General features: G+C 45.8%; 1 protein-coding gene across 2 annotated transcripts in view; it reads left to right on the top strand.

Moving 5' to 3' along the window:
* Window positions 1-3,396, top strand: part of C7H10orf53 (chromosome 7 C10orf53 homolog) — a 54,048-nt gene extending 50,652 nt beyond the window's left edge. For both annotated transcript variants that reach the window (XM_029609447.1, XM_029609448.1), the window contains exon 3: window positions 190-3,396. In XM_029609447.1, coding sequence (XP_029465307.1) covers window positions 190-254 — 65 coding nt within the window. In that variant the 3' untranslated portion in view covers window positions 255-3,396. The remainder of the gene's footprint in view (window positions 1-189) is intronic.
* The last annotated feature ends 20,598 nt before the right edge of the window (window positions 3,397-23,994 follow it).

Below are 23,994 nucleotides of genomic sequence, written 5' to 3'. Positions count from 1 at the left end.
AGTTGATCAAATAGGTTGCAATCGATATATTGTGTGCAGATCCTTATTTCCATGTATGTAAGAAGCGTGTTTCATTACGGATGGTGTTTTTGCTAAGTTTTACATCTTTTACCATGACGACATGAATAACAACAAATAATGCTGTCTTACTCTGCAGGATTTTAATTAGTGTAATTTTTTTTCCCTTAGGAGGTGATGGCCTACTGGATCCTCTCTGTAAAGAAGCCAGAATAGCAGTGCTAAATGCTTACTGAAAACAACTATAGTGGGCTAAACCCTATGCTTAGTATAAAGTAAAGGATTATTGTTCCAATTTTTGTAGGAGCTCAGTGTAGCTTGGGCTACTGATATTCCTTTAAAAGAGAGTCCACATAAGCTGATAACAACTTGTTTTGTGTAAATCAAAGCTGCACTTCTGATTTCTGAATCACTTTATCTTAGGATATGTTTTCTTGTGGTGTGCATCATTTTTCACATAGGACTCTTCATTCAATCAAAACAATGGATCTCAAGAGTTATGATAAATGGCCTGTCTCTGATGTCTAGAAAACTTTTTAAGTAATGAGTCTAACCCAAGATTTGATAGTATTCTGGTCACCGTGTGGTTATTCTACTTGTCTATACAGTTTCTACAGCTGAAATCACAAACAAAAATGTGATTGCAAAATAGTGGCCATTGTTGCCAATAAGATGTAGGAAAATGCATGCTATATGTTTCACAGCAGATGACCATTGCACTATACTGCATGTACCAACACCAGTATCTAGACCTTTTTAGCAATGTGGGGGTGACATTGGGCACATTCATATGGGTTAAGAACCAAGACATTCCTCACAGCCCATATTTCTGGTTTTGTTTTTTGTTTAAGCTTATATTCCAATAAGAAGCATAGCTGTTGCAAACCCTATTGTGGCGTGAAGCTTCTTGTTCCATCTGTTTAGATTATTTTGCAGACCTGGTGATCACAGACTGTGAACACAACTTCTGTCACTCTTGTATTTCCCAGTATTGGGAGGAGATAGATACACACTTCCCCTGTCCCCCATGCAAGAAAAAATCTCGGTAGAGCGCTCTAAAGTATGACAGGCAGGTGGCAAATAAATAGATATAGCAAAAAACCTTTTCTGAATGCACAATGAGACAAAAAAAAGGAGAATCTGTGTGAGAAGCATGAAGAGCAACTGCAGCGGTTCAGTGAAGGGACAAATTTGGATGGCATGTGACAGATCGCGGGATTACTGATCTCACACTGTGCTCCCTATAGAGGCCACAGTGTAGAAATATAAGGAAAAATGTAAACTATGACTGGACCTGCTGACAAAGGAACTGGAAGATAGTGTGAAATTTAAATCTAATGGAGAGAAGAAAGATGAAGAATTGATAAGTGAGACAGAAAATTGAGGAGTTACATCAGTTTCTAATTGAGGAAAAGTAGATCCTTCTCAACAGTGGAGGAGGAAGAATCAGGGAAAGAGTGACTCTGCTAGAAGAGCAGTTTCTGCCTCATGCAACTGATCTCAGAGATAGAGAAGTCAGTAGTCAGTCACTGAATGAAGGAAACCCTGAGCAAGTATCAAAATGTAGAATCAAAGGTTGGGCCTGCTATCCTAAAAATGGATTTCCAACTGAGCTATCTTGCAATTGAATAAATTGATTACAAAATTTAGAGAACTTGAGTGGTGGATGTGATTCAATCCTAAAACTGCTCTATGGCTCCTGTCTTAAGATCAGAAAAGTGCCAGAGGTGCTGGACAGTCCCCAAAGATTTGATTCTTATCCCTATATCCTGGGAGTATGAGGACTTTTTATGGGAGAGACATTATTGGGTGGTAGAAGTGAGAGAGACTGTCTGGGAGTTGAGAATGTATAAAGACAGTGTGACGAGGAAGAGGGAAATGTTACCATCACTTGTGGGTAAAGATGGGGCATTGAGGCTTTGAGGTATAGAGATGAATACTGAGCCCTTGCTCTCCCTAAGTATGAGATTCCAAACCATGGGATTTCTCCTGAATTATGAGGCTTGAAAGTTCTTGTTTTACAATGCAGTTAAATATCATCTCTGCACTTTTAACAACAACTTCAGGGGGAAACTTCAGCATTCTGCATATCCTAGTGGACTAGCATGACAAATACATAGTAAGGGCGGCAGAAAGAGACCAAATGGTTCATCCAGTCTGCCCACCAAGTTTCTTATTGTAGTAACTGCCACTCTGTGCAGGTTACTCCTAAGTCATATGTTAAGGATAGTAATATTACTAGCAACATCTTTACATGGTGAGCAGTCTTGATAATTCAGACAATGCTGCTTGAATGTGCTTTGCTGTTGTCTTGGCCATAGAAGCAGTGCTGCACTTCTTCCCTACTGTCTGCATATCAGTACCCAGGACCGTAAAGGTCTGGGCCAGTGTTAGCTGTCATCTGACTCTTTCCTCTTTTACCTCCGCCTTTGAAGAAGAGAGCATCAAAATCATGAAAGCTACTTGATTAAGGATAGTAACTGCTACTCCATGCAGGTTACTCCCATGCACCCTTTTCGTTTCCATGCTGCTAGCCTGTAGGGATCCACAGTGCTTATCCCATGCTTTTTTGAATTTGTATACTGTTTTTGACCTTGCCACTCTTCCAGAAGGGCAATCGAGGCATCCACCACCCTATCCATGAAGAGACTGTTTGTTCTGCTAAGTGTGAGTTAAGTGCATGTTATCTGGAATTTCTCTATTCATATAATTTTTTTTTTTTATACAAAATCATTTTAAGAATCATACCCAAGCTTTTTTTTATTTGCAAACCAAGTCCTGGTTTCCACAAAAATTGAGTTCACCCTTGTTCTATAGCCTAATCCTTCTAATGCTAAAGAAAACTATATGGGGAGTAAAAAATTATTTTAGAAGACTTAGGCATGAGTAATGTCAAGTCAAAAGAATTTAAGATAACCTTGAAGGGGCTGGAGCCTTGATAAATGAAAGCAGAGCAGTCCAAACAGAGTTCAGACCTGTGACCTCACCACTGGTTGATCTGTATTGGTGCTCAGGGAATTGCTGGGAGTAACCAGAATGCTTGGGAGTTTTACTGTCAAGCAGTTGATGGGTTTAATGTTATGTATTTTTATTTTGTGGGAGTGCATGTATTGATTTTTATTTGAGATGTTTTAAATGTTATGATTCTCAATTGGAAGAATATTTTATCTGTGATTGTTGGGATGGAGGCTTTAATATGTAGAATTTAGATTATAAAGGAGATAGTGTTTTTCCCCCAGTGGGAGTGCAATTGGGTGCCTCTTGAGGGATTTATGTATTTTATTTTCATTGTACTTGTATTGGATACTTTGTACACCGCTTTGGGTCATTTTTTCAGGAAGCTGGTATACAAAATAGAATAAATAAAGGATGTACAGATCAAATAGTTTCAGTTCATTTTTGGTGGAGGGGAAAGCTTGTTTTTGTGAAGGGGGAGGTCTTTCATTTTATTATAATTATTTTGGTTAGGTTCATTTGCCGAACTGAAATAAACATAAAACAAAAAAGAATAGGATAAAACAAGGACTTCTCTGATACACACACCCCCATCACCACCACCACTGCTTTCTGGGGCCTTCCTGACCTCAATGTCACCAAGATGCCAAGGCTTGAGCCTTCCTGAGTGAGTTGACCAAGCCCAGCCAGGCCTTCCCTAGGTCCTTCTGTCCCTCCTTACCCCCTCCTGACTCCAAGAAATCATCTGGGCTGGGGAACTCCCCAGCCTCCATTTTTAGCCCTTCCATGGGGTCCTGGCAGGAGAAAGGGGCAGAAGTGATATTTTTATACTTCCCTTCCTTCCCTCTTTCTTGCTCCTGCCCCACTGTGACTATTTATCAGGACCCCCACAGAAAGCATAAGCGGAAGCAGGGGAGGTCCCTGGCACCAGTCGATGTCTGGAGAGGCCCTGGGAGGCCTCAGCTGAGCTTGATTCAGCCCAGCCTGGTCGGCCTGCACCCTGGAGTCTTGACAAGGATGGGGGGGTTGTAAGGAAATCAGGGAGACCCCAGCTGAGCTTCAATTAATTTTGTTAGAATCCAGGAAACTCTCAACGAGGACAAATTATAGCTATAAATGGAAACGTTACTCTACCTGGTGCATTTCCAAAGGTGTACCACCATTGGACTGCTCACCTGAGCTACTTATAGACTATATTCATACACTATACGCAGCTGGTCTAGCAACATCGTCCATCAGAGTTCACCTCAGTGCCATAGGAGCATATCGTAGACCAATTAACAATATTCCTATATCCAATCACCCCTTTCTATCTCGTTTCATTAAGGGGCTAACTCACCTTTGCCCTCCGATCTCTAAACCTCCAGTTCCATGGAACCTCAACATACTTCTGGAACAGTTCATGCTTTTCCCCTTTGAACCCATGGACTCAGCACATATTAAATACCTCACCTGGAAAGTTGTATTCCTAGTTGCAGTAACATCGGCACGTAGAGTTAGTGAATTACAGGCCTTGGTCCATTATTCTCCATATTTGCAATTTCATCACCAAAAGATAGTTCTCCGAACTCACCCATCCTTCCTACCAAAAGTGGTTTCTCAATTCCATCTCAATCAGACCATAGAATTACCCACCTTTTTCCCTAAACCTCATGCTAATGATAGGGAAAAACTATTGCACACACTAGATTATAAAAGAGCTTTAGCATACTACAAAGAAAGGACAAACTTGGACTCCCGTGTTTCTCAACTCTCTCCTTTGACTCAAAGGCACCTGGATTACCAGTGGCTAAACGCACCATCTCCAGCTGGATAGCACAGTGCATCAAATTCTGTTACGATAAACAGAATTTACAACTACATTCTGCTCCTAAAGCTCACCAAGTCAGAGCAGTAGCAGCCTCCTTGGCACACCTTAAGCATGTACAACCCATAGACATTTGTAAGGCAGCAACATGGTCATCGCTCCATACCTTCACATCTCACTACTGCCTTGATCAACAAGCAGCCACTGATGCGAAGATAGGGCAAGCAATATTGCAATCTCTATCCTCCTGTCCACGGTGACCACCACACTGTCAGGGATCACGTCAAATTATATATATCATAAACAACGTGATTGGGAGCTTGGGACTCCCATGACAGCATGGCTAATTCAGCCCTGCTATCGACGGGAAAAAGCAAGTTTGCTTACCGTAAACGGTGTTTCCGTAGATAGCAGGATGAATTAGCCATGCTGGCCCACCCGGACCTGATTGACAGATCCCATGACAGCATGGCTAATTCATCCTGCTATCTACGGAAACACCGTTTACGGTAAGCAAACTTGCTTTTCTGTGAGCCAAACTGCAATGTTGTAGAATACAGACTATTTCATCTGCTCTCTGGACTGGAGTAACTGATATCTGTCTGAAAACTGTGCTCTCAAAAAAGCCCCTTTAAGTGGATTTTTTGGGATATCCCCTCTGAAGGAACATCTGTTTGAGATGGCTGGACTGGCAGTCAAATTCTGCCATTTCAGTGCATAAGTGCTGAAGCGTGAAAAATTGGCTGACTGGGAGGCTGCAGTTGAATGGGTGGGTGTGAGAGTTCTTAAACCGGAGGTTATTCCTCTCAATGCTTTTACGATATAAGGTGGTGGTGGCAAGATGTAAGCTACAACATTTAACAGGCCTGAATTTGTCAATAGGCACACTAGACCTGTGCTAACAGTGGCAAAAATCTGGGGGGTGGGGCAGCAGGCTGGCTGAAGATTTATTGCCTTCCACCGGTGCTGAATCTCACTCAGTAGGGAATAAACAAACGCTGCCTAATTGAAAGTCTTTCAGCTTATAACCGTGATTCAGAATTTCGTTTTTCAATTAGGCAGCATTTGTTTAAGCTAGGTTTCGCAATGATAGGTAATGATGTAAATCCATTATATTAAATTATGTGAGATTTTTTATATCAAATGATGTGAATGTATTCTAATCATGGCATTATAGTTGTAAATTTCAGATATAACACAACTTTGTATTTAACACAGGTCTCGAAAGTGCAGATCTATTGAAGGCAGTATTAAAGGTTGTCTTTCTGGTTGCCGTGTTTGATGAGAAGGTTGAATACTTTTAAGCATTTGAAATACACAAGGTCTTACATTTAACTTTCATAAAGATTCTGATAAGAAAGTAATGGTTGGTATCTTTTAAATGGTGATGGTGCACAGGGTGTACACACCTATATATAAAGCATATATTTATTTAAATTGGTATTATATTATATTCCATTTTATAGGTTACAGAGCTTGGACCTATGTGCAATTGGTTTTCTGACAATACATAACCAACAATGAGCAAATAAGTCAACTTAAAACATGTATAAGAAGAAATCAATATCATATGGACGTCAGCATAAAGTTGCAATTTGCGGACACATATAAAATTTCCCTGAAGAAGCCCTATCATATGGGCGAAACGGGTATCCCGTCGGGCTGTATGAATTTTGTATTGATAACATGTGATTTGTAAATTGCCAATGGTTAAAATTATTGTAGGTTTTCACCTGACATAAAACATTATAGACATTTAATGTACATTATATGCTGGGCATGTGAATATAGGGTGGTTATAGTGATAACAAAAGCATTGCAGGATTTCAATTTTTATGAGTAATGTTGGTATATATGGGATGAATGGTATGATTGGTATGGTGTGAATGATGGGTCGTTGTTGGTTTTAATCTATGTTGTTTTCAGCACAAAGAGAGCCTAATGTAAAGATATGAAAAACATGATTGAATAAAAAGATTATATATATCTATTGTTTGGCATTATAATTTGCCGAGTCCTCTGGTTCTATAGATTAGCTACGTTAAGCAGCAGAGGTAATGCACATAGACTTATGACCTGAATAGCTTACCTGTAAGGATCACCTTCCTCATCTGTGACATCTGCGTCCACATCAGTGTGACCTGCAACAGCCCGAGACGCCTTCCACCGTTTACATGCAGCACCAGCCTTGTGGGATTCTGCAGCCTGCGATCCTGAATTTTCATGTTTGGCCAGCTCTGGTGAATGTGCCTATAAAAAGGACTGCAGTCCCTGAAAAAATTCCACCCAAGTGGAGGCAGAAGAGTCCATACCAAAAGCAGAGTTTATTGGTCTGGCACCCACTGAGTTGCCCTTCCCTGCTGACAAACCAGTTAGGGGAATCTCAAAACCAAGTGAAACTTCTGACAGGTCCCCCTCCAGTTTCCTTCTTGCAACCTCTTGGGAAGGGACGGGCTCAGCAAAATCAGTTGGAGACAACTCGCCCTGAACCTCCAAGTAGCACGGACAGATTAGAAGGAACCCCCCTTGCTATGATGCCTGAATATGGCAAGCCATGCAAATTGCAAGACGCTTAGGGTTCTTTGTTACTGATGCCATGGAAAAAAAAAACATCCAGAGGCAGCATGATCAATAACACAGGCATCCAGTACATATATATATACATACACTCCTTTGAATGCTCGTATTATGCAAACTCAAAACCTGGACTCCAACCATGCAGTCCAGACTGATGCTTAACTTGGATGTGCAGGCGTGAACCAATGTCATCACTGCTTTCACGGGCGACTTGCGCAGAAAAAGCCCGTGAACACCATCAAGGCCTACCACAAGGCATCTCAGTAAAGCCTGACAGCGGGACCTAGTCCAAAGGGCCACTCAACCCAGCAAAATTCCGCAACTCCCCAATTTCCCCACGGAGACTAGAACGCATATCAGATTGGAGCGCCAAGGCTCAGAAACCAAAGAGGGGAGAGGAATCCCTCTTCTTACTCTTTTTTTAACTCTTTACCTGAGCTCGGCCCATCCCAGCTGAGTAAAGAGTCAGTCTCCGGCAGCAAGGAGAGAGGGCTAATGCCTTCACCTCCACACTCTGCTTCCTGCAACCGCTAGCCTTTTAGCTGATTCTCTCCTGGCAGTTAAGTCCACACTGAAAACTGGCTACCGGACAGAGGCACTCAACTGAGGGAGGAAAGCGCAGTGGCTTACCTATAATAGGTATTCTCCTAGGACAGCAGGATGTTAGTACCTACAGATGGGTTACACACTGAGAATGCCCAGCATGCCACTATCCACGTGTCTACACGGGGTCCCTCTTCAGTCTCATAATATAGAATTCACGAGCGAAAAAATAAAATAACAAAAATGCATGAGAACCCAACTCTGTGGGGTGGCGGGTGGGTTTCCTGAGGACTAACATCCTGCTGTTTTAGGAGAACACCTGGTATAGGTAAGCAACTGCAGGTGAATACCAAGGTACACGTTGCTCCCGGTAAGGCTTATGACCAATAGGCACCGAACCAGTTGCCAACGGGCACAACAGAACTGCGGTGCTGTTGGTAACAGAGGGAGGCAGCCTGAACCCTAACAGTATGGCTTAGGCAAGACACGGTGGGTTTAAACCTGGAAGAGGTTGCAAAGGACAGATTGGCTGAAGCTACTATCCTGACGACCTTCCTTGTCCAGACAGTAATGGGTGGCGAACGTGTGTAGAGAACTCCAAGTCACAGGCCTGCAATTTTGGCAGTGGGGACTGTAAGTGAGCCACCGATACTGCCATAGCCCTCACAGAGTGAGCTTTGACTCTGCCTCCCAGCTGAAGGCCCGCTTGTGTGTAGCAGAACAAAATAGAATCTGCTAGCCCGTTGGACAGAGTTTGTTTACCCACCACAACTCCCAATCTATTTTTATCGAAAGATATGAAGAGTTGAATGTATTGTTTGTGGCCTGCTGTGCATTCTAAATAGAAGGCTAGGGCCCTTTTACAATCCAACAGTGTAAAGCCCACTCACCCTGGTGAGAGTGGGGCCTAGGAAAAAAGGTGGGCAGAATCATGGACTGATTGAGGTGAAAATCAGTCACTACCTTATGTAGGAACTTAAGGTGGTGCTCCTTACACATCCCATCATGAAAGAACTTTGTGTAGGGTGGATACATAACCAACACCTGAAACTCACTAACTCTGCTCGCTGAAATGATCGCCACCAGGAATAAAACTTTCCAGGTGAGGAACTTCAGATCGCAGGAGCATATAAGCTCAAAGGGATGACACATGAGCTACGCTAACACAAGGTTGAGGTCCCAGGACACAATAGGAGGCCAGATGGGGGTCTTCAGTTGAAGCAAGCCCCACATAAAGTGACCTACTATGGGCTGAACAGAGATGGGTGTGCCCACAATACCTTGATGGTAAGCACTAACCACACTCAGGTGCACCCTGACTGAGGTGGTTTTAAGCCCAGCCTCGGAAAGGTGCCATAAATAGTCCAAGACCCTTGGGGTGGGGCAGGAGAATGGATCTAAGCCATGCCCCTCGCACAAGAAGGAGAACCTCCTCCACTTTAGTTGGTAAGACTTCCTGGAAGCTACCAGCACCTGGGACACGTCGTCGGAGAGAACCAGGGGCTGCAAGACTAGGTGCTCAACATCCAGGCTGTCAAGGCTAATGCTCAGAGGTTTGGATGTTTATTTTTTTAGATTTATATTCCGCTTTTCACACTTTTTTCAGTGCTTCAAAGTGGATTACATTCATGTACTGTAGGTATTTCCCTATCCCCAGAGGGCTTACAATCTAAGTTTGTACCTGAAGCAATAGAGGGTAAAGTGACTTGCCCAAGGGTCACAAGGAGCAACAGCAAGACTCGAACCCTGGTCTCCTGCTTCAGAGCCTGCTGCTCTAACCACTAGGCTACTCCTCCACTCTAAATGGCAGAGTCTGCCCCGATCTTGTGTTAGCAGATCGGGTGAGGACCCCAGATGGATGGGCTCCCTGACTGATAGGTCCAGAAGGAGTGGAAACCAGACCTGTCTCGGCCAGAATGGGACCATGAGAATCATACCCCCCCCCCCCCCCCCCCCCCCATCCTGATGGACCTTCAAGATAGTCTTCATGATCAGCAGAAGAGGAGGATATGCGTACAGGAGACCTATGCCCCAATGTTGGGCCAAGGCGTCTGAGGCTGGGAGTCCATCCGTCCTGAACAGGGAGCAGAAGTTGCTCACCTTGCGGTTGCAAGGGGATATCCCACAGGTGGAATATCTGGGCCAACACTGCCAGATTCAGGGACCTCTTGTGAAGCCGAAAGGTACGGCTCAGGAGGTCTGCCAGCACGTTCATTTCTCTGGCCAGATACATCGCTCTTGGGGACATGACCTGTGACACAGCCTGGGACCAAATCTGAACTGACTCCTGACGGAGGAGGAACGAACCCGTGCCTCCCTATTTGTTGATATACCACATTGCTACCTGGTTGTCTGTCCGAATCAGGACTGATTTGTGAGACAGGTGGTCCCAAAACTCCCAAAGAGTGTAATGAATCGCCCGAAGCTCCAGGACATTTATCTGGCAGAGATATTTGTGAGCCATTCACCAACCCTGTATGTGTAGATTGTCCACATGGGCCCCCCAACTGTGGGGGAAGGCATCGGTGGTAAGTACTACCTGAGGTGGGGCAGCCTGAAAAGGAATCCCCTGCTCCAGACTGGAGAAATTCTCCCGCCAGACAGGGACCCCTGCAGCGGTCCTGAGATGGTTGTAGCCACTCTCCTGTGCGCGCGATTCAATAAATAAAATTATTCAAATTAGGGCCCGCGGTAAAAAGAGGCCCTAGGGACACTAGTGTGTCCCTAGGGCCTCTTTTTTGACAGGAGCGGCGGCTGTCAGTGAGTTTGACAGCAGATGCTCAATTTTGCCGGCGTCGGTTCTCAAACCTGCTGACAGCCACGGGTTTGGAAACCGGATGCCGACAAAATTGAGCGTCTGGTTTTCGAGCCGTGGGCCGATTTTACTTTTTTTTTTTAACTTTTGGGACCTCCGACTTAATATCGCCATGATATTAAGTCGGAGGGTGTACAGAAAAGCAGTTTTTACTGCTATTTTGTAAACTTTCCTGGTGCTGAGAGAAATTAACGCCTATCTTTGGGTAGGCGCTAATTTCTGAAAGTAAAATGTGCAGCTTGGCTGCACATTTTACTTACTGAATCGGCGGGAATAACTAATAGGGCCATCAACATGCATTTGCATGTTGCGGGCGCTATTAGTTTCGGGGGGGGGGGGGGGGGGGTCGACATGCGTTTGACACGCTATTACCCCTTACTGAATAAGGGGTAAAGTTAGCGCGTCAAACAAGCGTCCAAACGCGGGTTAACAGTGTGCTCCACTGGAGCTCGCTGTACTGTATCGGCCTGTGTGATTGTAATGTCCACTGCGCTCTGCGCATGCAGAGGCAGGCCAATGGAGTGACATGGATAGAGGCAGCCATGTGACCCAAGAGACTAAGCAGAGGACGGGTGAAAACCTGATGACTGCTGCGCACCAAGCTTGCCAGAGATGAGAAGGCAAGACCCCGATCCTGGGGCAGAAATGCTTTGGCCTGAACTGTATCCAGATTGGTTCCTATGAAGTCCAGATGGGGCGATGGGCAGAGGTGAGACTTGGGGTAATTGATGATAAACCCCAGGGATTACAGAATTTCAATAGTCAGATGTAGAGAGCATAGTGCCCCCTGCTGGGAGGCGTGCTTGATCAGCCAGTCATCCAGGTAGGGGAATACATGCACCCCCTGATGCCTGAGGTACGCCCCCACCACTGCCAGGCAATTGGTGAAAACCCGAAGGGCTGAAGTCAGGCTGAATGGGCGTACTCAATAATGGTAGTGAGCCTCTCCTACCACAAAGCAAAGATACTTCCTGTGACTCGGGAAGATTGCAATGTAGGTGTGGGCATCTTTCAGGTCAAGGGAGCAGAGCCAGTCTCCTCTGCTGAGGAGAGGGATCAGGGTGCCCAGGGAGACCATTTTGAACTTTTCCCTTTGCAGGAATTTGTTCAATGCCCCGAGATCGAGAATGGACGTAGCCCCCCAATTCTCTTTGGTATCAGGAAATACCTTAAATAGAAACCTTGGCCCTGTTGGCAGAAGGAAACAGGTTCTACTGCTCCTGCCGTTCTGACAGAGCTCTGTCAGAAGTATTTCCTGCTGGGCAGATGAACACCACGATGGACGTGAAGGAAAATCCTCTGGGATGTCCCTGAAATTCAGATGATAACCCTGGCAGATGATTGTAGGAACCCACTGGTCTGACATCATAAGGGGTCAGTGGTGGGCGAAGCGAAGTAGCTTGCCCCCTACGGGGAACAGGATGCCGGGGTTATGGCAGGCTGACTCACACTCCCTTGGGCCCAGTCAAAACCCCATAGCAGGGCTCTGCTGGGGAGCTGGCTGAGGCTTGGGGGTCCACTGTTGGCGAGGATGACCCCTGGAACCAGCATGGAGCGCATGTGCCCGGGAGGCAGGAGGGTAATATTTCCTTTGGTGACAGAAGGACTTTCTTGAACTTTGCTGTGAGGACTTTCTGGCGAAGAATGGTGGGTCAGAAGCACTAGCAATAGCTGTTGAAAGGTCTTATAGTGGTCTTTCAACTGGGCTACTGTATCCCTGATCTTGTCCCCGAAGAGATTCTCTCCCATGCAGGGCAGATCAGCCAACTTCTCCTAGACTTCCAGGCAGAGGTCCGAGGCTCGGAGCCAGGCCATCCTACAGGCACCAATGCTCACTGCAGCCACCCTCACCGCTGTCTCAAAGACATCATAGGTGGATCTCACCTCATGTTTTCCCACCTCGACCCTGTTGTACCACAGCAGAGAACACATTTTATTGCTGCTGTGGCAGGCTTTCTGAAAGCTCCTGAACCTGTTTCCACAGGTTCCGGTTATACAATTGGTAGGAAGCAATGTGGGCGATGAGCATCACGCCCTGAAATACCTTCCTACCTAGGGCATCTAGTTTCCTGTGATTCCGACCCAGAGGGGCAGAGGAATGGGTGCGGCTGCGCTTGGCATTTTTGAGAGCGGACTCTACTGCCACTGATTGGTGAAGGAGATGGCATCTCTCAAAACCCAAAACTTGTTGGACCAAGTAGATGGCATCGGCCTTCCCCTTCACCAGAGGAACTGACACTGGATGTTCCCAGATCCTCAGGAGAATCTCTTTAAAAATATTGTGGACTGGGACGTCCACTATCTCCTTTGGGGCATGGACAAACTGGAGGACTTCCAGCATCTTATGTTGAGCATCCTCGGTGAGGAACTGGAATGGGATGGCTTTGACCATGGCCCTGACAAAACCAGCAAAGGAAAGATCTGGGGGAGACCTTCGCCTTTCATCTAGCGGCGAAGGCTCAGACAGGATATCCCTGGAGATATCATCTCCCCAGGGGTCATATGGGCCCTCATCCTCGCTAAGGTCCCTGAGGGGGCCTGCTCGAGTGAGCCCTGTCCAAGTCCCTCGATGCGGGCATCGAGGGAACTGTGGGTACAGGTGGCCTCGAGGGCGGCAAAGGCACCAATGGCAGTGGGGCTCCTGATGGCCCGGTGTATGAATAACGAAGCAATGAGAGACATCAGAACAAGGAAACGAAACTTAAACAGACAAAGAGAAACCAGCTTCCACATACATCACAGGCAGCACAAAGAGCAGTGCGAACACCTCTGGTTGCAGGGCAAGTACATAAGAAAATTTACTAATTGGACAAGAGATAAGGGGCGGGTAAACGCAGACACCTGGTGATTGGCTGAAGGTAAACCTTTATAACGCTGTGCACGAACAATAGATCACTGAGTAGGGTCTGAGCTTACACTGCTTGTTTGTACCGCTTGCTACTCCTAAAGAAACCACGCCTTTCTTTATAATAAATTTCTTTGATTGACTTTTAGAGCTGGTCCTTATTGGTCTTTCATAACCGAGGTTTTAAACATATGGTGCCATGACTCAGATCCCTGGAAGCCCTGCGCAAGCCTCCGTGGGATGTCCGTCTCAGGTATCAGGCATGCGGCAGCCGCCCAACGCTACCAGCTAGTACCAGGTGCTTCGAGTACGGCTGGCGTCGGTAAACAGCACGCGGGAGTGGTGCTTTATTCAGGGCCGTGATTCAGTCTGGGGCCCGATTTTAGTTTTGGTGGCCTGTTCCTAGACGTAGGAGCAGGTAAGGCCTTAGGTCCCTTTCTTATAAAAGGGCCCCTGTTATTATTGTTATATGTGTATGTATAAGAGTAGATTTTTCCGTACCTTAGCCTGCGTTCTTTCTGCCTCGTTTGCCATTTTTTTTAAGATCACTATGCTTTCTAGATTACGCTCACATAAGGCCCCTACCTTCTCGGATGTGGGTCCTTGTGACGTGCTGCTTGCTCGAGTGGACCAATCTAAAAGGAGCAATTACCAAGGCAACTAATCTAAATGTTAGAAAAGCAAAAGAAAAATGAAACCTATCTGGTTCTCAAAGGAGGTGGCTGACAAAATAAAGGCTAAAAGAACAGCATTCAAGAAATATAAAAAATCCCAAAGGGAGGAGCACAAAGAAGAATATCTGGAAGAACTGAGGGAGACAAAGAAATTAATCAAGACAGCAAAAAGTCAAGCGGAAGAGAGGATTGCCAAGGAGGTAAAGAGAAGTGACAAAACATTTTTCAGATATATCAGTGAAAAGAAAAAAGTTCAAAGTGGTATAGTGAAACTGAAAGGTGGAAAGGATCAATGTGTGGAGAGAGACGAAGAAATGGCAGAAATATTAAATGAATACTCCAGTTCTGTGTTCACTAAAGAGGACCCTGGAGAAGGACCATCACTAGTTAACAATAAACTGGAGGGGAGTGGAGTAGATGTAACTCCATTTACAGTAGAAAATGTATGGGAAGACCTGGAGAAACTGAAAGTGGACAAAGCCATGTGGGCTGATGAAGTTCATCCCAGGATACTGAAAGAGTTCAGAGATGTGCTGGCGGGTCCGCTGTGTGACCTGTTCAATAGATCCCTAGAAACGGGAGTGGTGCCGAGTGACTGGAGAAGAGCAGTGGTGGTCCCGCTTCACAAGAGTGGGGAACAGAGAAGAGGCTGGTAACTACAGACCAGTTAGCCTCACTTCGGTGGTGGGAAAAGTAATGGAGTCACTGTTGAAAGAGAGAATAGTGAACTATCTACAGTCGGGAGAATTGCTGGACTAGAGGCAGCATGGATTCACCAGGGGAAGATCCTGTCGGACAAATCTGATTGACGTTTTTGACTGGATAACCAAGGAATTGGATCGAGGAAGAGCACTCGATGTCATCTACTTGGATTTCAGCAAAGCTTTTGATACAGTCCCGCACAGGAGACTGGTGAATAAAATGAGGAGCTTAGGAGTGAGTGCCGAGGTGGTGGCCTGGATTGCAAACTGGTTGACGGACAGAAGACAATGTGTGATGGTAAATGGAACTCTCTCTGAAGAGAGAGCGGTTTTAAGTGGTGTACCACAAGGATCGGTGTTGGGACCGGTCCTGTTCAATATCTTTTTGAGCGACATTGTGGACGGGATAGAAGTTAAGGTTTGTCTTTTTGCAGACGACACTAAGATATGCAACAGAGTGGACACTCCGGAAGGAGTGGAGAGAATGAGATGGGATTTAAGGAAACTGGAAGAGTGGTCGAAGATATGGCAGCTGAGATTCAATGCCAAGAAGTGCAGTCATGCATATGGGGAGTGGAAATCCGAATGAACTGTATTCGATGGGGGGAGAAAAGCTGATGTGCACGGAGCAGGAGAGAGACCTTGGGGAGATAGTGTCTAATGATCTGAAGTCGGCGAAACAATGTGACAAGGCAATAGCTAAAGCCAGAAGAATGCTGGGCTGCATAGAGAGAGGAATATTGAGTAAGAAAAGGGAAGTGATTATCCCCTTGTACTGGTCCTTTGTGAGGCCTCACCTGGAGTACTGTGTTCAGTTCTGGAGACCATATCTCCAAAGAGAGAGAGACAAGATGGTCCAGAGAAGGGCAACCAAAAAGGTGGAAGGTCTTCATCAAATGACTTATGAGGAGAGATTGAAGTATTTAAATATGTACACCCTGGAGGAAAGGAGGAGCAGAGGTGATATGATACAGACTTTCAGATACTTGAAGGGTTTTAATGATCCAAAGATAACGACAAACCTTTTCCGTCGGAAAAAAATCAGCAGAACCAGGGGGTCACGATTTGAAGCTCCAGGAAGGAAGACTCAGAACCAATGTCAGGAAGTACTTCTTCACGGAGAGGGTGGTGGATGCCTGGAATGCCCTTCCGGAGGAAGTGGTGAAGACCAGAACTGTGAAGGACTTCAAAGGGGCGTGGGATAAACACTGTGGATCCATAAAGTCTAGAGGACGTGAATGAATGTGGAAAAAAGGATTTGCATTCACAAAAAAGTGGGGAGTAGCTTGCTTGTTATGGCGGTTATTACCCCAAACCAAAAAAGCCTGATACTTCACTTTCAATGCATATCCAGCATAGCTCTTTGCTTCAACGGCAGGGGAGAAAGACTGATACTTCACTTTCAATGCATATCCAGCATAACTCTCTGCTTCAATGGCAGGGGGGATGAAGAAAAGTGGATCTATATACGGACAACAACCAACAAGGACTGAATTACATAGTCTGGGTAAACAAATAAGCATGGGTGTAGCTTGCTTATTGCGGCGGTTACTACCCCTAACTAATTAAGCTAAATATTTCACTTAGATGCAGCTCCAACACTGCTCTCTACATTAATGGTGGGGGTGGAAGGGAAATAGAACCTAAAGGTTACTAAGAGCCAAGAGTAACAGATAAGTATGAGAAAAAGAAAAAGTGTGAAACTTGCCGGGCAGACTGGATGGGCCGTTTGGTCTTCTTCTGCCGTCATTTCTATGTTTCTATGCTTGCATTTCTTCGTCCGACTGAGAAATTGATTAGGGCTTGTCACCTTAAATGGGTCACGTGGGCAGCGGGAGATGCTTTTCTTGCTTGGCCTGCGCACTGCTCATTCGATACCGTTTTGTTGTCTCGTTTGAAAGAATTTATTGAGAATAACTACGCTTCCAATGCTGATAAGTTGAGGGAACACCCACAAGTTCATAGCTGGTTTGTTTTGGTTAAATCATTCATTGAAAATGGGACTCCCTCTCTGCCAAAGGATGAAGATGGCGGAGCCCGCCCACTCCCTACTCCTCTTCTGGTTCCCCTTGCTCCTCTTCCAGCACCTGATGCGACGCCCCCTGCCCCTCCTACTGTCGTTGCCGCAGCACTTGGTACTCCACCCCCTTACGACATGTCATCAAGTTCAAACCCATACGCATACGTCCAGGCCCACCTACAACAAATGGCATTCCCCACTGTTGCAACCACCCCTGTCCTGACCACAACCCTCAAGTGTTCCGCCCCCATGATGGCCATCGGATACACCCCCCTTGGTCCCAGACCACGCTTTGCCACCGCCTTTGCCTATGCTACAGCCCGTGATTATCGTCAACACTAATGCCGCTACAGTGTTCGCCCCCCTCCCCATAGCTTCATCACCTCAAGACGACGAAGGAGGCCTCATTTCCGTCCATGGTACCCTGCATTGTACTCCGGACTCTGCAGACTACTGAGATCCCCTGGCTGCCCATCCCAGCAGCTCCGCCCTTTCTGATGATTCGTTTGATCAGCTGGCGTTTTGGAGGTCCACCCACTTCGACACCTGTGCCACCCACTACAGCACAGACTCATATGGCCTCAGCCCTGCAGCAATACATCGCCAACCGTGCTGTCCCAAGGGAACTGATTTATGATAGCCCTTCGGCATTTGTTGCTGCCCCTGCCAAAGGACCGAACATTACTCCTTTATCTTTGTCGATACTGACTCCCAGTGATATCGTAGCGTGACAAGAGCGTTCTTATCATTATGGTTTTCCTTGGCTTGACAATTTGGCCGGCTGGACAGAAGCCTTAAGTCCACAGATGAGGCTTTATCCAAGTGTCAGATCCCTTTCCACCGCTGATATGAATACAGCCCGTAGTGCCATTAGAGACAACCCAAACCCCTCCTGGTCTTCTAAAATTCAGAAGTACATGGAAAAAGGATTGAAAGTGTGGGAAAAATATGAAGGCCAGTACCCCGCTGCTACTGAGGTCATGCAGGGACCTCTTCTCCGACCTCTGCTGTGGCTCTCCCCATTTTAACCAAGGCGTGTACTGCAAGAAGCACCCCAATCCAGTCATATATACCTTGGTCTTTTACTGATCTACACGCTATTCTTTCTAACCTTCCCTCTATTTCTTGCGGCGCCACTGCCTGGATCCACAAATTTGAAAATTTGACCATGGGTATGCAGCTCGCCGTTGGTGATATGAAGGCCCTTTTTGCACAGACTCCTGGCTTAGATCAATCCGCCGTTTGGACTGCGGCCTAGCATTTATCCGTGCTGTTAACCCAGGACCATGACGGAGACTCATTTAATTCACACCGCTCTGCCACGTGGGATGCTCTTCATCATCTAATCCCACAACGGGACTTCTCCAAACTGACCTCTGCTCAATGGGACCCCAAGCTTACGCCTACCTGCATAATTTCCAAGAGATGTTTAATCAGGAGATGGGTGAATCATACTGTGATGCCAACTCCCTACCCCTGTTCTGCCATGTGTTAAAGAAGGGCTTCCCCTCTATCTAATTACAGAATGAATACCAGCTTCAAACAATAATAAAGAAAGAGGTTTATTGATAAAGGTAATTAATAGAGGAAGGCGGACTGTTCCTCTATGGAGCAGAAAAAGATACAGAGAAGGCAATACAAGCAAAGGTGTACAAAGTCTGTTCAGTATCTGCTCAGAGTTCCAAGATGTGTGCTTCAGGTTATAAAGGTTTTTGGATCTGCTACTATCAGACATCTGCATAATCCACACCCATTACCTTTAATAGCCAATCAATATATATTTTAACATGTGTACAGCAGCTTGCTCTTACTTATAGGCCACAGGCCTCTTCTTATCAGTTAGAATAACAAACTTAGTTCCATCCTTCCAGGAATGATGTCATCCGTGCTGGATGATTCTCTGGTAAGTTCAGTGATCATAGTGCTTCACAGTGCTATAACTACATGTGTGCAGGATATATGCAGTTCACTATTCTACACATGTTTGTCCAAACCCTACCAGATAAGGTTCGCCAAGCTTTAGGTAATGTCGTAGGTTTACAAAACATGACATGGGGTCTTATGCATAGCAATATCTTGCACCATGTTCAGAAATTTTTAGACACTAGAGATAAGTCCCAAGAGGATTTGGTCAAAACTCAGACAAAGGCAAGTGCGCTTATTAAAGAGCACGAATCCCCCAAGCAAAGTTTAGCCGATATCACTGTTACCTCCACCCCTGACGAAGACTCCTGTGTTTCTTTCAAGCTCCTGTTTCTCGCAGTTCTTTTCGTGGAACTAGAGGCAGGCCATTGCAGCCCCGTCCACCACAGACTTGGAATCATGATCAAAGGCCTCGTGATTGGGAACATCAGGATTACGCCCCCAATTGGCCTACTCCTCAGAGGAGGGGGCCTGGACAGCAATGTTATCAATGTGGACAGTTTGGCCATTACGCCAGAGATTGTCATTCTGCCCCAAACCCCGAGAATCAATACCCTGGTGGTCACCCTCGAGGACAGTCCCAATACCCGACTTTCAATCCCATACATGGACAGGACCGAGGAACCAATATCCCCCCCCCCCCCCCCCCCCAATGATGCCAAACTGTGGCATCCCTTGTCGCACCATCACTATTCCCGCTGACTCCCATGCACCTACCCTTGAACTCATATTGAACGGCAAGCATTCCGTGTGATTCCTAGTGGACATGGGAGCTTCCATTTCTGTCCTTCGCTGTTTGCCCCCTTCCGTTTCTTTATCATTTGATTCACAGCCTGTCACCGGTCTCTCAGGCACCTCTACCCTGTTACGATGCACCCAGACATGTACCCTGCAGTGTGGAGACGAACAACATAATGATCGTTTCGTCTACGCTCCAATTTGTCCCGTCAATCTTTTAGGTCGAGACCTTCTTTCAAAATTCCAGGTTCAGTTGAACTTCTTTCATTCTAACCCATCCTTGATTATGGCAGTTCTTGATCACTTTACTGATCAGCGAACGTCTGCGCTGGCTTCAATTCCTAAAGACTTGTGGTCCATAGATGGTGTAAACTAATTTGGTTTCTCTCACTCAGTGCACCCCCACCGTATTCGCCTCAAAGATGACAATATTGGCCCGCAGTAAGACCAATACCCCCTGCCCTTTGAAGCTCTTCCCTCTAACGAAATAGAGATCCAAGGTCTACTTGCAGCAGGTGTCTTAGAACCCAGCAACTCCCCCTTTAACACCCCTTTGTTCCCAGTGAGGAAAAAGAATGGGAGATGGAGACTGGTCCAAGATTTGCGACTGTTGAATGATCTCACTATACCTATCTATCCCAATGTCCCTAACCCGGTAACCCTCCTTCATTGCACACCGGTCCATCAATTTAAGACATGCATTGACCTCTCTAATGCCTTCTTTTGTATTCCTCTTGATCCCTCTTGTCATCCGTTGACATCCTTTCAGTTTGGACCATGCAGTTTTCAATGGACACGCCTTCCACAGAGCTTTCGAGATAGCCCAACAATTTTCAGCACTCATCTGCGAAAACTGGAACTGTTTGAGGCCACATTACCTGACAATGCTAGCCTCTGCCAATATGTCAATGATCTACTACTTACGGCTACGGACGAGGATCTCTGCATACAGCTTTCTGTTCAACTTTTGACTACCTTTATCATTTGGGATATAAGGTCAACCGCCGAAAATGTCTCTTGGCTCAAACCTCAGTTTCTTTCTTGAGTGTCCATCTGGGAAGCGGAGTGCGCTCTGTCAATGATGACCTGGTACGATCCTTAGTGTCCCTTCCAGTTCCACCCCTTACGGTTACCCAGACCCGAGCTGTATTGAGTTTGCTCAATTTTTGTCGTTTATGGATTCCAGCCTTTAGTGAGAAGGCCCTTTTCCTGTATACTTACATACAGAAACAAGGGAAAGGCTCCCAGCCCATTAATTGGGCTGGGAGCCTTTCCCTTGTTTCCCTTGTTTCCCTTGTTTCAGGCGGGATGCGTCTCGAGCATCCCGCCTGAAAGCCCTTATTACTGAAGCTATGCAAGCCAACACCTTGCTTGCCTACCAGCATACCCAGTCCTTGCACCTTTGGGTTATCGCCGGTCACCACACTTGATCTGCTGTTGGTACACAGGACCAAATGGAAGCTGTTATTTTCCTTTCTGGCAAATTCTCCCCAGTTGAATTAGGAATGACTACCTATGAAAGAGGAGTGGTTGCCTGCGCTGCTGCACGGGAAAAGTTGGATCATTATATCCCCTATGCTACGATGATTCTTCATACCAGACATGATGTAAGTTTTCTCCTTATCCCTTCCCAAAATGACTTTGACAGCTTCTCGTACGGGAAAATACAAAGCTATCCTGACTTCCTCCGCTACTTCTCTACAACCATGGGGCAAGACAGTGCCTGCTACCATTACTTCTTTGGTTAAAATATTGTCTGCCACGGATCCTTTTGATACTCAACCACACACCTGTACCCAGCAAATCCCTGAGCCAGATGATCTTCCCTTGTTCGCTACCCCCTTAGAAACCGGTGAATATTGGTTTACATTCACTGGAGGGACTCTCCTGACGTCTACTGGCTTTGCTGCTCTCCATCTTTTGCCACAGTCTGATACGGTAGCGGAAAAATACGTGTTTTCTTTGTCCCTGGACACAAGTGTACAGGAAGGAGAATTAATTGCAGTCACATGGGTCTTGGTCCATTTACTGGAACACTGTTATCCGTTAGTCCCTGTGACCATCTACACAGATTCACACTACATCTTTTCCTCATTACATTAGCACCGCCACAAATGGAAAAACAGAGGGATGATAACGAGCACAGGCGCCTCCCTCAACAGTGTGTAAATATGACAAAAACTATTTACATCTTTAGAAGAATTTAGCGACAGAGGAGAACATGTCACTATAACTTGGGTCAAGGGCCATCAGAAGCCGACATCATCCTGGAAGGCACTCAGTAATCATTTAGTCAACAGAGAACTCCAAGATCTCAGACAACAACAAAGAGATAGTATGCCCAGTCCATACCGCATCATGGTCACCACTCGTTCTAGAGCAAAGGCAAAAGCACAAGAAACCCATCCCCATGGTCCATTTCGAGAAGAAGAGGAAACGCCCTTATGGTACCCAGAAGACTATGTTCCCTCCCCCATTCGAACTGCTTACCAGTTTCAGCAAGAAGCAACTGGTGCCCAGTTTGAAAAATGGTTACGTGCTGGGGCCACCCCTATCAGCCACCCCAGTGAGGACTATTTCCTGTATACTCACCCATCAGGGAAGCCATGTTTACCCCTAACAGCAATTAAGGACATCACCTCCAGCTTACACCTACCTCACCATAGGCCTGCCACACAGCTTATGCAAGAATTACTGTCGGCATGGTGGAACCCGAAAATTCGTATCATATGTCATGAAACTGTGCAAATGTGCCACATTTGTACTGGCAACATCCCACGAAGAGGGCCTCTTGTTAATCCTGGACACATCCCACGACCACAAGGTCCAGGTATAGAATGACACTGCGATTTTACTGATATGGGAACTAGAGAACTACACCGTCGATACTTTTTGGTTTGTGTTGACAGATACTCACACTGGATAGAAGCCTTCCCTTGCAGAAATGAGACCAGTAATGTTATGGCAAAGGCGCTATGTCAAGAAATCATTCCACAACATGGATTTCCACATTGCATCATTACCGACAACAGTACCCACTTTGTCAACAAGTTAGTGGACACTATTACGCAATTATTTGGGTGCCACCACTGTAGAGTGGCTGTTTATAGGCCTCAGAGTAATGGTCTTGTAGAGAGATATAATGGGTTATTGAAAACATGATTGCGGTTACTCACGTGGTTAGACTGTTTGGCGTGGGCATTGTTATATTTGCGAAATGTGCCCATTTCCGATTTGCGCTCGTCACTATTCCAGTTACAAACAGGTAGGTTTTTGCCTTGGGTAACCCCCAGTATGGCTATGAAGGATAGTCTCCCTGCATATTGGAAGAATTTATGTGCTGCTCTAACCTACATCCATTCTTTTACAGGTACCCCGGATGGCCAACAATCCGACTTAGAACACCTCCCATCTGTAAAAGCTGGTGATCTAGTGTGGAGAAAGAACTACATGCACAAGAGTTGGAAAGACCTCGTGTACGTGGGACCCTTTCCCGTTTCTGCTGTTACTCCGACCACTGTTGAATTAGGACAAGACACAGTGTGGACTCATCTTAAAGACATCCACCCACAACCACAGTTAACAGATCTAGATCACAACGCAGACTCCCAAGGACAATTACTTCCGTTTGATGACCTGGACTGAAAGATTGAAATGTTTCACGAACCTCTGTTTCTTTCTTTCGATACCTGGATGTGTGTCATACTGATCCTTTTTGTTATTTTTACCACCCTTGGTCTACTACTGTATTTCCAGTTTGGTATACGAGTTTTGTAATCCAGAATGGTGCTTAATCGCTCTGCTAGGTTATCCCTTTTGGTTAGCATATTTGTGTTACCTGTATGCATCACCACCAATCCAACCTCATGTAATGCTTGCATCACGATAACCATAGATGGTATGACCAAAACATCCACAGTGTTATATAAAAGAAGGTACGAGTGTCATGGGATTGTTACGCATTGTACATATAATTCCACCCAATACAGTGTGTGCACGTATAAGGGAGAGATCACTTGTTTTGATCCTACTGAAAATCCCGCCCAGCAATGGCTGCAAGTTCACAAAGGGGGCTCGTCCCAAGGACAGCTCCTAGCATCTGTTTTTCTGTCCCCCATTGATAAACCTACCTCCCTTATTTTTGAAGTATGTTCCCTGATCCCAGACTGGGATTTTATTCAGACCTGTGGTAGTTCCCTAGAATGGCACCACACTTACATGTATAACCATAAATACATATGTCCGCAACAGTGGCCCCACACATACAGGAATAAGAGACATTGTACCTCTGCAGTAGCACTCCCCTTTGTGCACCCCTTCGTGCATTCCGTAGTGTTAGCCATTCCCCATGTTCTTTTATATCCCTTGTTAACAATCC

Source organism: Rhinatrema bivittatum, chromosome 7 (assembly GCF_901001135.1).
Source record: "Rhinatrema bivittatum chromosome 7, aRhiBiv1.1, whole genome shotgun sequence".
Lineage (NCBI taxonomy): Eukaryota > Metazoa > Chordata > Amphibia > Gymnophiona > Rhinatrematidae > Rhinatrema > Rhinatrema bivittatum.
The sequence above is the reverse complement of the archived record's forward strand: the minus strand, read 5'-3'. Positions and strand labels throughout refer to the sequence as shown.